Source organism: Vespa velutina, chromosome 18 (assembly GCF_912470025.1).
Source record: "Vespa velutina chromosome 18, iVesVel2.1, whole genome shotgun sequence".
Taxonomy (NCBI): domain Eukaryota; kingdom Metazoa; phylum Arthropoda; class Insecta; order Hymenoptera; family Vespidae; genus Vespa; species Vespa velutina.
Window position 1 is genome coordinate 1,915,541 of NC_062205.1, and position 12,384 is coordinate 1,927,924.

At 25.7% G+C, this 12,384-nt stretch overlaps 5 protein-coding genes across 18 annotated transcripts; 3 read left to right on the forward strand and 2 right to left on the reverse strand.

Moving 5' to 3' along the window:
* Window positions 1-116: 116 nt before the first annotated feature.
* On the forward strand, window positions 117-3,280 carry LOC124955495 (ras-related protein Rab-24-like). Of its 7 annotated transcripts, none has more exons than XR_007102888.1 (5): window positions 117-530; window positions 611-848; window positions 985-1,073; window positions 1,167-1,689; window positions 2,031-3,280. XR_007102888.1 is itself a non-coding variant. In XM_047510026.1 (5 exons), exons 2-5 carry the CDS (start codon window positions 735-737, stop codon window positions 1,621-1,623), a joined length of 594 nt encoding a protein of 197 aa, XP_047365982.1. In that variant the 5' UTR covers window positions 129-530; window positions 611-734; the 3' UTR covers window positions 1,624-3,280. The 7 variants fall into 7 exon arrangements, 6 of the variants coding, with proteins under 6 accessions (XP_047365980.1, XP_047365981.1, XP_047365985.1 ...); XM_047510026.1 differs by having other exon boundaries at window positions 129-530; window positions 1,167-1,444; window positions 1,511-3,280; XM_047510024.1 differs by having other exon boundaries at window positions 119-530; window positions 1,167-3,280.
* Window positions 655-4,710, reverse strand: LOC124955492 (S-adenosylmethionine mitochondrial carrier protein-like). Of its 4 annotated transcripts, none has more exons than XM_047510018.1 (7): window positions 4,358-4,710; window positions 3,981-4,129; window positions 3,523-3,679; window positions 3,336-3,445; window positions 2,799-3,039; window positions 2,571-2,709; window positions 655-1,003 (listed from the first exon to the last, which is right to left on the reverse strand). In XM_047510018.1, the coding sequence occupies exons 2-7, from the start codon at window positions 4,047-4,049 to the stop codon at window positions 862-864; spliced, it is 858 nt and encodes a 285-aa protein (XP_047365974.1). In that variant the 5' UTR covers window positions 4,050-4,129; window positions 4,358-4,710; the 3' UTR covers window positions 655-861. The 4 variants fall into 4 exon arrangements, with proteins under 4 accessions (XP_047365974.1, XP_047365973.1, XP_047365975.1 ...); XM_047510017.1 differs by having other exon boundaries at window positions 3,981-4,265; window positions 4,358-4,709; XM_047510019.1 differs by lacking the exon at window positions 655-1,003 and adding an exon at window positions 1,903-2,460 and having other exon boundaries at window positions 3,981-4,687.
* On the forward strand, window positions 4,474-7,560 carry LOC124955489 (protein RFT1 homolog). Of its 3 annotated transcripts, XM_047510006.1 has the most exons (9): window positions 4,474-4,718; window positions 4,804-4,953; window positions 5,090-5,292; window positions 5,404-5,590; window positions 5,668-5,952; window positions 6,014-6,145; window positions 6,223-6,354; window positions 6,434-6,934; window positions 7,047-7,560. In XM_047510006.1, exons 2-9 carry the CDS (start codon window positions 4,894-4,896, stop codon window positions 7,203-7,205), a joined length of 1,659 nt encoding a protein of 552 aa, XP_047365962.1. In that variant the 5' UTR covers window positions 4,474-4,718; window positions 4,804-4,893; the 3' UTR covers window positions 7,206-7,560. The 3 variants fall into 3 exon arrangements, with proteins under 3 accessions (XP_047365962.1, XP_047365964.1, XP_047365965.1); XM_047510008.1 differs by lacking the exon at window positions 4,474-4,718 and having other exon boundaries at window positions 4,906-4,953; window positions 5,090-5,170; XM_047510009.1 differs by lacking the exons at window positions 4,474-4,718; window positions 4,804-4,953 and having other exon boundaries at window positions 5,150-5,292; window positions 5,385-5,590.
* LOC124955497 lies at window positions 7,202-8,409 on the reverse strand. The gene is made up of 4 exons (XM_047510031.1): window positions 8,108-8,409; window positions 7,854-7,915; window positions 7,645-7,759; window positions 7,202-7,525 (listed from the first exon to the last, which is right to left on the reverse strand). The coding sequence occupies exons 1-4, from the start codon at window positions 8,140-8,142 to the stop codon at window positions 7,462-7,464; spliced, it is 276 nt and encodes a 91-aa protein (XP_047365987.1). The 5' UTR covers window positions 8,143-8,409; the 3' UTR covers window positions 7,202-7,461.
* Window positions 8,135-11,966, forward strand: LOC124955488 (dynein regulatory complex subunit 6). 3 transcript variants are annotated; one of them, XM_047510004.1, is made up of 7 exons: window positions 8,136-8,528; window positions 8,600-8,699; window positions 8,936-9,211; window positions 9,396-10,412; window positions 10,555-10,959; window positions 11,137-11,280; window positions 11,433-11,966. In XM_047510004.1, the coding sequence occupies exons 2-7, from the start codon at window positions 8,640-8,642 to the stop codon at window positions 11,649-11,651; spliced, it is 2,121 nt and encodes a 706-aa protein (XP_047365960.1). In that variant the 5' UTR covers window positions 8,136-8,528; window positions 8,600-8,639; the 3' UTR covers window positions 11,652-11,966. The 3 variants fall into 3 exon arrangements, with proteins under 3 accessions (XP_047365961.1, XP_047365960.1, XP_047365959.1); XM_047510005.1 differs by having other exon boundaries at window positions 8,135-8,699; window positions 8,977-9,211; XM_047510003.1 differs by having other exon boundaries at window positions 8,136-8,699.
* Window positions 11,967-12,384: the final 418 nt, after the last annotated feature.

Below are 12,384 nucleotides of genomic sequence, written 5' to 3' on the forward strand. Positions count from 1 at the left end.
ATATATCATATATACATACACACATTATACAAATATATATATGTATATATATATATATACATACGTTGTCTTTCAAGAGTTTTCAAAATTTTGCAGTGAACAAATAAAACTTCCCTTGCTTGTTAAATCTATATCCTACTTAGTCCATGACTTTTATACGAAGTGTAGTGGCGCTATCATCTTATCGAAACAAATTGTGCTTTTTTGTTCTATTTTTACTTAATCGTAACTAAAACATCAATTAAAATTTGTTGTTAACGAAAAGAATTAGTCTTTTCACGTATGTGAAAAAATAATTATTTTGTTATTTGTTAACAAAGGAGAAAAATAAAGTGGATAATAATTAATGATTGAGATAAGCGAAAAAGCACAATTTAGAGTTGACTGTATATGACGTTTATAAAAAGGTTTCGATTAGACTTTTATTGTTATTATTATTTCTCTATTTTAGGCCTTATCAAAATTTTCATTTTTAAATAAGTGTTCGATATCATTATTATCTGATTATCGATTGTAATTCTTTATCTATAGTAAGTAGGTTCTAATTTTTTCAAGTCATTTCTTAAAAGAAAGTTTTCAAAAACTTTTGAGTTATATTTAATATTTTCAGATCATCCTTAGTTTATTATTTTAATATAAGATATTAACAGACATATATATATATATATAATTGCATAGATGAAGATATAAAGATATAATCTTTCCATAATCATTTGTGGGAAGTATAATCAAATATGAATCGTGTAGATTTAAAAGTTGTGTTACTAGGAAATGCAGCTGTTGGAAAAACAAGCCTTTCAGAGCGTTTTGTAAATGAAAGATTTAATGAGAATTTATCCTATCAAAACGTAATTAAATGATTTATAAAAGTAAATTTATGATAGTGTAAAAGTTAAAATTCATAAGTGTATTTGGGATGTTTTTATTATATATATTGTAACAATTATATATTAAATAAAACATTGAATCAGTCATTATTTGTAGACAATAGGAGCTGCATTTGCTGCAAAACAAATAGAAATTAATGAACATAATCTTGTAATGGGAATATGGGACACTGCAGGTAACGAAAGGTATATTATCTTAATTCCAATAATTGTTACATATTAATTTTGTTAAAGATTATTTTCACTCAAATAACATTAAATTTATGTTATTTATTTCAGATATGATGCAATGACAAGAATATATTATCGTGGTGCTAAAGCTGCAATAATATGTTATGATGTTACAAAATTTAATACATTTCAAAAAGCGAAGTTTTGGGTAAGAGAATTGAGAGATGTAGAAGAAGAATGTAAAATTTATCTCTGTGGTACAAAAAAAGATATTTTATCAAACACTGATATGATAGCAGTACCAGATATAGATATTGTAAAAAACTATGCAAATGGTATTCAAGCTAAATTTTTTTTAACATCAAGTAAAACTGGGGAGAATGTTGGTAAGATCATATATTTGATCACACTGCTTTTTTTGAAGATAAACTTAAATTATTTATTTCTTGCAGTGGAATTATTTACAGAAATTGCTAATGATTTCTTATCTGTGCCAGAGAATTTACAAAAAGTAGAAGAAACAGTTGCTTTAATAAATACGCCCAAAACATCGCATTGTTGTTAGGCCATAAAAGCAAAAACAATATTAAAATTTTTAATACTTTCGTTCTTCATATAATATTCAAAAGAGGTAATTTAATGTATATTAATACTATATATTAATATTTGAAAGCAAAGTTTTAACATACAATAAATTATTCTTATATGATACAATTATTAAACAAGTAATTAGTATTAGAAAAAGTTTTGTGCCTTCTTAAATATTATTCTAACATAAAGATTAGATCAATGATTGCTAAAATATTTTCTATAATTGTAATATTTTTCTGACAAAATGCATGTGTGCATCTTAACAGTAATTATGGATATAATTACTTGCATTTATATATTACAAATTAATGTACATTTCATTTGTTGTCTTATTTAACCATTAATAATATTTTATAAATTTTATGTTTCTATAAATTTCAGAAAGAAAATTTTATTTTAAAATTTTTAAATATATAAGTTAATTATTTACTACTATAATGGTGCCATATTTAAGCAGAAACTGTGAAGACTTTCAGATAATTTAATTATGGTTTATCACCTTTAAGAAAATCAATACGGTTGTTTATTATAAACAAAAGTATTGTTATATATAAGGTGCAAAGTTTACTCATTATTTTTTAACGGATAGACGTGAGAAAAAATTTGAGAAAATGTGAAAATTTGTAACTTCGAATAGCGAGCAAAAAATATTTTTGCTTTTTGTTATTACTTTTACTATGTTTTATTTTTTTGGTTTGATGTATATGGGAAAATTGAAGCACAAATCTCTCTGGATTGTTCATAGATACCAAAAAATACAAAACCACTAATAGTAAAGCCACCCACCCTTGGAAGAAAGCCTGCGAATAATCTAAAAGATATTTTTCAATGATTTAAACTATGACAAAACATTAAAGTTAAAAGAAGACGCATGACAATACCTAAGACTTCAAATAATAGAAAGATGCAATTTGTCCATACCCTTTAGGTCCATTCTCTCGATAAACTTCCTTTAACATCGTGGATATTTTAACTTCTTTTTTATCCGCTGTAGTCGAAGACAACATTATTCTAGTTTTTGCAACATCCAATGGAGTTGTAATAGCTGCAGAGACCGCCACTGTGAAATAATTTTTAGAGTTATACATTTTTAATAATATATTTTGTTGAAACAATGGCATTATCAAATATTGCAAAAATTAATCTCACCAGATGCTGCACCACAATAAGCTCCTTCTAATGGTGTACATTCATGGTGTACATGCTGTTTCCAACAAACTTTAAAGTATTCCCATAATGGCATTTGAATGCATCCAAATGGCATGTCACGAAGAACAGTGCTGCCATATCCACGAAATAATGTTCGTAATTTTAAACGAGCCACATCAGCTAAAAGCGCTTGTCTTCTTTGTTTAAGTACCTCCACTGGTACTCGTATTAAACAAGCAACCTGCAATATAATAATATACAATTCTTTATTTGGATATATTTATGACACTTAATGGAATGATATTATATATAAATTTAGATCTTTTACTTTTTATAATAGATTATCAAGAAGATGCAATTTTATATGCATATCATAATTAAGGCAATATTATAAGCAAACATTTGTTTATGAGTCTATCTTGATATTTATATTTTTATATTTTATTTATTTATATTGATAAATAAACTTTTTATATATTGAATTTTTATATGTTCGATGCTATATTTGTGTGAAAAATTTTTAAATAATTCTGTTACCATTTCACCTAATGATGCAGCACCCATATGTATAAATGCATGATATTGAGGTAATATTTGTGGTTGTAAGAATTCTTTTAATCCCTCATAAGTGATAAAGAATAAAGCAGCTGGTAAAAAAAAATTGTTATATGTAATAGCAATCATATTTTTTGTATTCTATTTTTTATTTATATATAAGATCTACCTGATGGAGCAGAGCCCATCATTACAGGTCCTATACCATGATACAATTGTTTGTAACCACCCGATTTTAAGAATCCATGTTGACTTTGTAAACGTGTTTTGAGAGTATCCAATGGGAAAAATATTATGTCACAAATAATTCCTGCAGCAGCACCTGACTAGTAATAATAAATTATTAAAATTTGATAATTAGCAGATACATATTTCAAAATAATAAAAAAAAAATATATATATATATATAAATTTATAGTTCTTTCTATTTGTATATTTTTTCTGTGAAAATAATTTTGTAAATTATTTATATATAATGTAATATAATATATATATGTATATATACATATAATAATAAAATAAAAATATACAGTTTATTATCTTGCGTATTATATTTTCAACGTTTTATAACAATAAGATTTAAAGGTTAATTTAAAATATATAACACTTCGTAATTGGAATACTTACGATGATAGACGTGGAAAAGAAATGTTTTGCATTTGTAATGTCACTCGATTTTGCTTCTTCAGTAAACATTCCACTAAGTTAAATACTTTATTATGGGTGTATTTGAATATATCCAAATTCAGATTCTATTACACTATCTTAAAGAGTCACTGTATCGAAGTTTTAAAAAATTTATCAGAATTAGAATTAAAAACTGTAAATGCATTAACATGATCGCATTGCAGTAAGAAATTGTATAGTAGTAAAATTATTTTCTTTCGGTCGAGAACTTCTTTCTTGAATGGTCTATTTCATAATGAAATGTATATATTTATGCGCAGAAATAAATACTTGATATTAATTTTATAAAAATGATTGTTATTTAATATTAAACTCACCAATTTTTTTATATCTTTTTTCTGTTATACAAAGAATGAAAAAAATTTATAAACAATTAAGTCACGTGTGCTACACTACTCTATTGCAGTAACTGCTGAATCAATCGATTGTCGTCTGCTACTGACAATCGGCTTTCTGGAAACTAACCTCAAATTCTCAGTAGGCAGATTTCATCGGAGAGAAATTTATCTATTAATCTACAATAGATTATGAAAATCCATTGTCTTTATTATAATATTTTTACCAGCTTGTGTATTTTAGATGCAAAATTACTAGATTAAAATAGGACATAGGGAAATTTGAGAATTGCGTCATGAAATATATTAGATTCAAGTGTAATCGTTGATGTTTGGTTATCATGTCAGTAATATTTATTTATTTCTTATGTCAAAGAAAGTATGCCCAAAGAATTATTATGGAAATACGATTTCACCTTATGTTTTAGATATTCTATAAATTCTACGTAATATATTGTCAACATCAATGTTTATGGCGGGAATCTCGAAATGTTGAATGTTTTTAATTAGATATAAATATGTCGCAATCGATCTTAAAAAGCAGCTTAGAAAATGCTTCATTTAACATCGTATTTCAGGTATTATATATCAATATATTTTTCTTTAAAAAAAGATCTTGTGAATTTTTCAATTTTATCCTTTTATTACATTATCCATAAAAAAAATTTATTATATCACTATGTTCTTTTATATGTACCATAAAAATTCTTACAGATAATATGTCGCTGTGTTACATTTGTCCTAAATGCTTTTGTGGTACGTCATGTTGGACAAGCAATTTTGGGTGTAATCAATGTAAGATTACTACTTTTAGAATCCATGATATTATTTTTATCTCGTGAACCATTTATGAAGGCATGCTTAACTAATACATCCGAACATAACTGGGCTCAAGTTGTAAATTTACTTTGGATAACGTTAGTGTACTCTATAATTACTTATAGAGATTAATTCATTAATTATATTGTTTACTTATGACTACTAATGAAATCATATTATATATTTACAGCATTAATTATATTTTTCAGAGTACCAATTTGCATTGTAATGTCTTCACTGTTTGGATATATTTGGCTCTTTTTTTTATCAACTTCTGAAAGTTTACCTCCTTACTATACATTTGCAGTATGGGCAGTGGCATTATCTTGCATCATAGAATTATCATCTCTAATTGTACAATTAGTTGCCAATGCATTCCTTTTTGTTAAACTTAAAGTAAACAAATTTACCTTTATACTTTTATATTTTAATTATTTTTAAGTGATAAATGCATAATATAATTTTGTTTCCAGGTTATGCTAGATACAATCATGATTACTATCCGTACTTCAACGTTTGTACCATTAATACTTTATTATCCAGAAAATGCGTTATTTGCTTTTGGCATAGCACAATTAGTCGCAGCAATATTTTATACAACTAGTTATTATGCATATTTTCATTATTACATTAATAGTATAACTAAGTTCAAACAAAAAAGAAGAATGTCCTTGAAGGATATGAATGATGAATATATTTCAACAGAATTTCCATTTCGAACAATAAAGGATTTTTTGCCTGGTCAATTAGAAAATAGTGTATGTATTTCTTTTAAGGTCTTCCTTTTACCTCTTTATAATCAAAATAAGAACTTTTCAGGACTCATATTTAGATAAAAAATTGACTATATTAACATGGAGTTTCTTTAGACAAGGTATTTTAAAACAAATTTTAACAGAAGGTGAAAGGTTAATCATGACCGTTATACCAGTACTCTCGTTTACTGAACAGGTACTTAATTAACAAATATTCCTTATTTATATTACATTTTATTGTGACATTGCATAATTATTATTTTAATATATAAGGGAACGTACGAGGTTGTCAATAACTTGGGTTCTTTGGCTGCAAGATTTATTTTTCGTCCAATCGAAGACAGTGGATATTTTTATTTTACACAAATGGTTAAAAGGGATAAACCTTTATTGGAACAAAATCCAGTAAGTATATGAATTTGTAAAAGAAACCTTTGTAAAAAATTGAAAAAAATATGAATTAAAAATAAATTACAATTTGTAGATAAAGATTCAAGAAAGTATAAGTGTACTCACGCATATGTGCTCAGCTGTTACAGCTATTGGCTTTATAATTTTAGTATTTGGACAATCTTATTCGAGTACATTACTTTGGTTATATGGTGGAGCAAAATTGACATCAAATTTACCAGTTCTCTTATTGAGAACACACTGTTTGGCTATATTATTATTGGGTATTAATGGTGTGACTGAATGTTATACAAATGCAACAGCTGACAGTGCAACTATAAATAAGAACAATTTGATAATGATCTATGAATCAATAGCATTTCTGGGTGCATCTTATTTATTTGTTATTTGGTTCGGACCAGTTGGTTTTATTCTTGGAAATTGTTTTAATATGAGTCTGAGGATTGCGCACTCAATGATATTCATTAATAAACGTCATTCTGGCGCAATTCACAATCCTTTACTTGGACTAGTACCAAAACGAATGTTCTTTATTACATTATTACTAGCTACAATTATCACAAATTTATCGCATGTAAAGAAATTTTATTTTTTACATTCATATATATATATACATATATATATATATATAATAATCCAAAAATATTATAATTAAGTTAATAATGCATTTGTCTGTGTATTTTTAGGTCTATTTCTTCCCAGATGAAAAAATGCTGCATTTGTTAATTGGATTCGTAGCACTTATAATGGTTCTTATTGCATGGATATATGAAAATTATGAACTAATTAAACTTGGTGGTAACAAGTGGTACGAAAGGAAAAACAGATATAAAAAGAATGATTGACCTTAAATTCCTAAAGTGTAAATATTTTATTAGTATTTGGATCCTTCAAATATTAGATTCATAATGCAATTCTATAATGTTACAAAATCATAATAATAATTTCTATACTTCGAAAAGAGATAATCTTATAAGATAATATTGCTGGGGTTATAACATAATAGGTATATAATTATCTTCCTTTCTATGTATAAGAATAAGTAACAAAATACATCATACTTTATAACATATCTTAAAAATAAGGGCAAAGATAATAATATTAATTTGCAATATGTTTATAAATTGCACCAACTATTGGTCCTTGTCGTTGAATAAGACATTTCCTATAAGAAATTAGAAATATATATTTTCAATTAGATATCCATTTGAAAAATGTGCATGTTACTTGTATATATATATATACATATATACACAGACATAACCAAAGTATTATTTGCATTACCTGTTATCATTCTGGATTGTTATAATTGGACAAGTTGAATCAAGTTCTAATTTTGCAACTTGATCTGCAATGGCTGCTATAATACCTGCACTATCGCTTGAAGCATTACCTTTGACTAAAGAATATTTATGTAGAAAAAAATTTGTTATTATATAATATATACATAAAAAATAATATACTATAAAAGGATAACTTATTTAACAACGTACCTCCTAAACATAATCCTGCACGATCAACCAGGATGCAACCGATTATAGCTTCATTGTTTTTTCTAGGAAATAATGAATGAATATTTAAAATAAGACAAGTTTAATAATTTAATTCAATAAACTAACATAATAGTTTATTATTGTTTTTTTTTTTTTTTGTTAGATATCAAAATAAAACGCCCGCGCAAAATCACACACACACACACCACACACACATAATTTATACAAATTAAATAATATATTTGAAAACTTACACTTCGTCTAAAGTTTTTTCAATATTTTTTTCCATTCTGAAGTTTTTTATAGGTAGAATTCAAGAAAATGATTAAAAAATAATACGGAGAACTTAATACGATACGTTTAAAAGATACTTCGTAATATACATGCCGCCATTTTATATGAACCTAACGTTACAATACGTTAAAAACGGTGATTCAATGTAACCTATAGGTTGGAATCATAGCTGTCAAAAAACTTCAACGAACTTGAATAAGAATCGTGCGCACAATGTTACGTTGCTTTATGTAATCACTATCTTTTTTATAAACGTAATGTTTATTTAAATTAATGGGTTATAACGAGTATAAATATATCCTGTTCTCGTTCTTTTAATCAAAAATATAATGAATACCTTTAAATTAATCGTTAATAATTAAATATTTTTGTATTTTAAAGGTACTATAAATTAACTGAATTAAGTCTAATAATCGTTATATAAAAATTAATGTAATATTGTATTGCGATAGAATTTATTTTATGAAATCAGTGCAATAACTGAAGTCAACAATGGAAACAATATCTAGCCAGAGCACAATAAACATTGATATACCACAATTACCTATAGATGTAAGTTAATTATCTATTGAAAATAATATCTAATAGAAATATAATTTTTAGAATGTCAAAAGATATTTAAAAATTTGAACAAATTAGGTAATCATTGTAATTGTTTATGCGCATTGACATGCCGAGTATAAAAATACGATAATAAAATCTTTTTCTCCAAATATTATTTCTAAATTCTTTTAGGACAATTCCTTATATTAACATTTCTTTTTTTTTTGCATTATTCCTATTAACAGGTAATTATACATATAATGTCATATCTATCTATATCTGATAGAATGGCTGCTGGATTGGTTAATCGAATATGGCATGAAGCATCCCTTGCCACAAAATTTATAGATCAACAATTAATAATCCTTGGTCCACCACGAATAGACAATTTAAGTGATGTATTACATATACTAGAACATTCTTTCCGACCGTTTTATAATTTTATTTTCAAAGAAGTGGAATTAAAAAGTACAATGTCTCTTTGGAAACAATATGGACCTTTTATGAAGAGTCTTCATCTGGTATAATAAATCAGTTATTAAAGGCTCAGAATTAAAATTAAATTAAATTTAATTTACAATTTTAATACTGATTAAGGAAGTTATATTCAGAATCGGTATTAAAATTATAAATTAAAAATATATTATGTTCCTAATTAATTTTACTTGAATTATGGATGATAATCAAATATTATATTGTTTGCAGTTCTGTTGTGATTTCAGTGAAAAAACACTCATTGGGATTCTTAAGCATTGCAACAGTTTGAAAACATTACACATCAGTTCTTGTCGAGAATGTTTAATGTCTGGCAGACTTTTGGAAGATGACAGCGATATAAAAGAACTCTCAGAAAAATTAAAATTTTTACACGAACTTAGTCTCACTTATAATCGATATTTAAGTGATGCTTTATTTAATAAATTTATTTCGATATGCCCAAATGTAAATACACTCAGTCTAAAAGGTTGCGAAATATCTTTTCATTGTGGCTTGTATAAAAAATTTTATCCTAATAATAATGTGATTACTTATGGTTCAGAATCAGTATTAACATTTTTAAATATTTTGCAGTATATTATTTCTTCTGCAAAACAATTAAAACATGTAGACTTTAGTCATACACTTATAGATGGTACTGCTTTAGCAACTCTTTCAAAATTGGAGAATCTCAGATTGGAGACATTAAAATTGCAACATTGTAATCAATTAACTATTATTGGAATTAGAACATTAACGTATCATCAAATTCATTTAAAATTATTAGATATAAGCTTTTGTACTCGAATCACAGATGTTAGTCTCATTGTTATATGTAAACATTTGAAACAATTAGAAAGTTTAAATATAAGAAGATGCAGGGCAGTCACAGATGGTGGTATACAACAAATACAATTGCTCAGAAATCTAAAAGAATTAGATATTTCAGAGTGTGAGCAACTTACCTCAAAATGTATTACTGATGGACTTTGTAATGAATTACCAAATAATTTACAAACAACTGACAATGAGACGGATATGAAACCAGATAATATAAATTTAAACGTGCAAGAGGCAGATTGTTCAAAAAAAAATGATATTAGAAATGATAACATGTTGAAACTTTCCGTAAATGCTTTGAATCTCGATGAATCATGTATTAAATGTATAGTTAAATGTTTTCCAAATTTAAGGTACCTTGATGTTGGTTATTGTTTCATAGCTGTTACAGATATTACAATACAGGTAATTAACCTATCCAATTAACTATTTTTATTTTGTTTTATACAGTTCATTTTTTATTATATTTTTATAATACTGTATATGTATAATATATATATTATATAGCAAATTAGAAACACGATTATTTATTTTTTATATTTTCCAGAAAATATTTGAAGAACTTGTATTTTTACGAACATTAAAAGTAACTCATTGTGATAGAATAACAGATGCTGGCTTGATGGGTATTGATACCAGTGATAATATAGACATACAATCACTTCAACTTAACGTTACTGATAAGCCACCAGAATCATTATTACGAATCAGTTTACGTTCACGAACAGAAGAAGAAATAGTATGCGATGCTAATAGAACATGTTACATTAAAAATTTATGGAAGAATATTTCAACTTCATCGCCTACAACAATGCCTGCATTTAGTTTGACACGTCTGAAAGGTCTTAGAGAGTTGGATCTCTCGGGTTGCAGTAGGATAACCGATGTCAGCTTGAAACATAATTTTGCTTTTATAGAATTGAGGGTATTAAGTTTAAGAAAATGTTGCCAGGTAAAATATTATGACTTATCTTTTTTTTTTCTTTTTTCTTTTTTTTTAAGATTATTTGTCTAATTAAAATTGATGCAATATATTATAGATAGAAAGATTAAATATGTATAATAATAATATCATAAAAAGCTTACAAGGTATACTTTTGCATGTTGTTATGCTTAAATTATTTTGCAGATAACATATGTGGGATTAGAATATCTAGCAAAAAATAACTCTGCTATAGAGGAATTAGATTTAACACAATGTTATAACATATCAGATTTGGGTGTCTCATATCTTGCTATATATTTACACAGATTAAAGCGTCTTCATCTTCAGGTATATTCAGTATTAAGACTTACAATTAGATCGTTTTAATTCTAATATAATTAAATCAAAATTAAATACTATTAAATGTATTAAATTTATTCTAGTCTTTTTTTTTTTTACTTTAAAGGATTCTAATATCTATGTTTTTTGTTCGTTAACAGGGTTGTATACAATTAACAAATCAAAGTTTAGTATATATACAAGAAAATTGTAAAAGTCTTCAATATCTAGATATACGATATTGTAAAAAAATAACAACTTTTGAAATACGCAATTTGCCTTTTTTGCATATGGAATATACACAGCCAACAGAAAACAGTTTATTGTTGGATAATAATATGCATGCATCAATACCAATACCACCACCTATATATAAATAGAATAATTTTTTTTTATTTAAAATTTTATACTTGAAATCATTAATAACGTATGTATAGACACACACACACACACATACACACACACACTGGCACACACACACACACACACTCTATATGAACGAATATATATATATATTCTATACATTTATGATTAAGAAACTGAGATTAATATTGTTTAAATTAAATTAATTTTATGTATATTTAGTTATTAGTTAAACAATTAATCCAAATAGGTATACAAAAATTTTTAATAAAGTGTTTGTAATGTTGGATTTATGTATATAGTATAATAGAGAAGCTTATGTAAAAATTGAACACGGACGGAGAGGGAAAAGAAACGGTACTTATTTTTTGTTTGCTCGCCTATACCATTACTTAAAAAACTATGAAGGAAAGAATGCATCGATAATGAAAACAAATATTATGCGTAAACGACAAATGTATATATGTATATATGTACATATGTATGTATATATGTACATATATATGTATATATGTATCTATATATACATATGTATATATATATATGATGTATAATATATGTATGTGTGTGTATATATATATATATATGTACATATATATGTATATATCTGCACGATTTTAATAAGCAAAGAAAGAATTTAAGAACGATTAATTATGACGAAAAAATATATAATTTTTACAAAGAAGAGAAACATTATTGTTTTGTATTTACAATATGATTCATTATATATCCAGCATTAATAGAAAAAAG

Coding starts and splice junctions, on each gene's coding strand:
- LOC124955495 (XM_047510025.1), top strand. CDS start 735: ATGAATCGTGTAGATTTAAAAGTTGTGTTACTAGGAAATGCAGCTGTT. Junction 849..984: donor AGAATTTATCCTATCAAAAC/GTAATTAAATGA, acceptor CATTATTTGTAG/ACAATAGGAGCTGCATTTGC. Junction 1,074..1,166: donor GACACTGCAGGTAACGAAAG/GTATATTATCTT, acceptor TATTTATTTCAG/ATATGATGCAATGACAAGAA.
- LOC124955492 (XM_047510018.1), bottom strand. CDS start 4,049: ATGTTTACTGAAGAAGCAAAATCGAGTGACATTACAAATGCAAAACAT. Junction 3,446..3,522: donor GATGGGCTCTGCTCCATCAG/GTAGATCTTATA, acceptor TTTTTTTACCAG/CTGCTTTATTCTTTATCACT. Junction 3,040..3,335: donor CTGCATCATTAGGTGAAATG/GTAACAGAATTA, acceptor ATTATATTGCAG/GTTGCTTGTTTAATACGAGT.
- LOC124955489 (XM_047510006.1), top strand. CDS start 4,894: ATGTCGCAATCGATCTTAAAAAGCAGCTTAGAAAATGCTTCATTTAAC. Junction 4,954..5,089: donor CATTTAACATCGTATTTCAG/GTATTATATATC, acceptor AAATTCTTACAG/ATAATATGTCGCTGTGTTAC. Junction 6,935..7,046: donor TTATCACAAATTTATCGCAT/GTAAAGAAATTT, acceptor GTGTATTTTTAG/GTCTATTTCTTCCCAGATGA.
- LOC124955497 (XM_047510031.1), bottom strand. CDS start 8,142: ATGGAAAAAAATATTGAAAAAACTTTAGACGAAGT. Junction 7,916..8,107: donor GAAAAAACTTTAGACGAAGT/GTAAGTTTTCAA, acceptor ATTATTTCCTAG/AAAAAACAATGAAGCTATAA. Junction 7,760..7,853: donor TGCAGGATTATGTTTAGGAG/GTACGTTGTTAA, acceptor AATATTCTTTAG/TCAAAGGTAATGCTTCAAGC.
- LOC124955488 (XM_047510003.1), top strand. CDS start 8,640: ATGGAAACAATATCTAGCCAGAGCACAATAAACATTGATATACCACAA. Junction 9,212..9,395: donor TTATGAAGAGTCTTCATCTG/GTATAATAAATC, acceptor TATTGTTTGCAG/TTCTGTTGTGATTTCAGTGA. Junction 10,413..10,554: donor TTACAGATATTACAATACAG/GTAATTAACCTA, acceptor TATATTTTCCAG/AAAATATTTGAAGAACTTGT.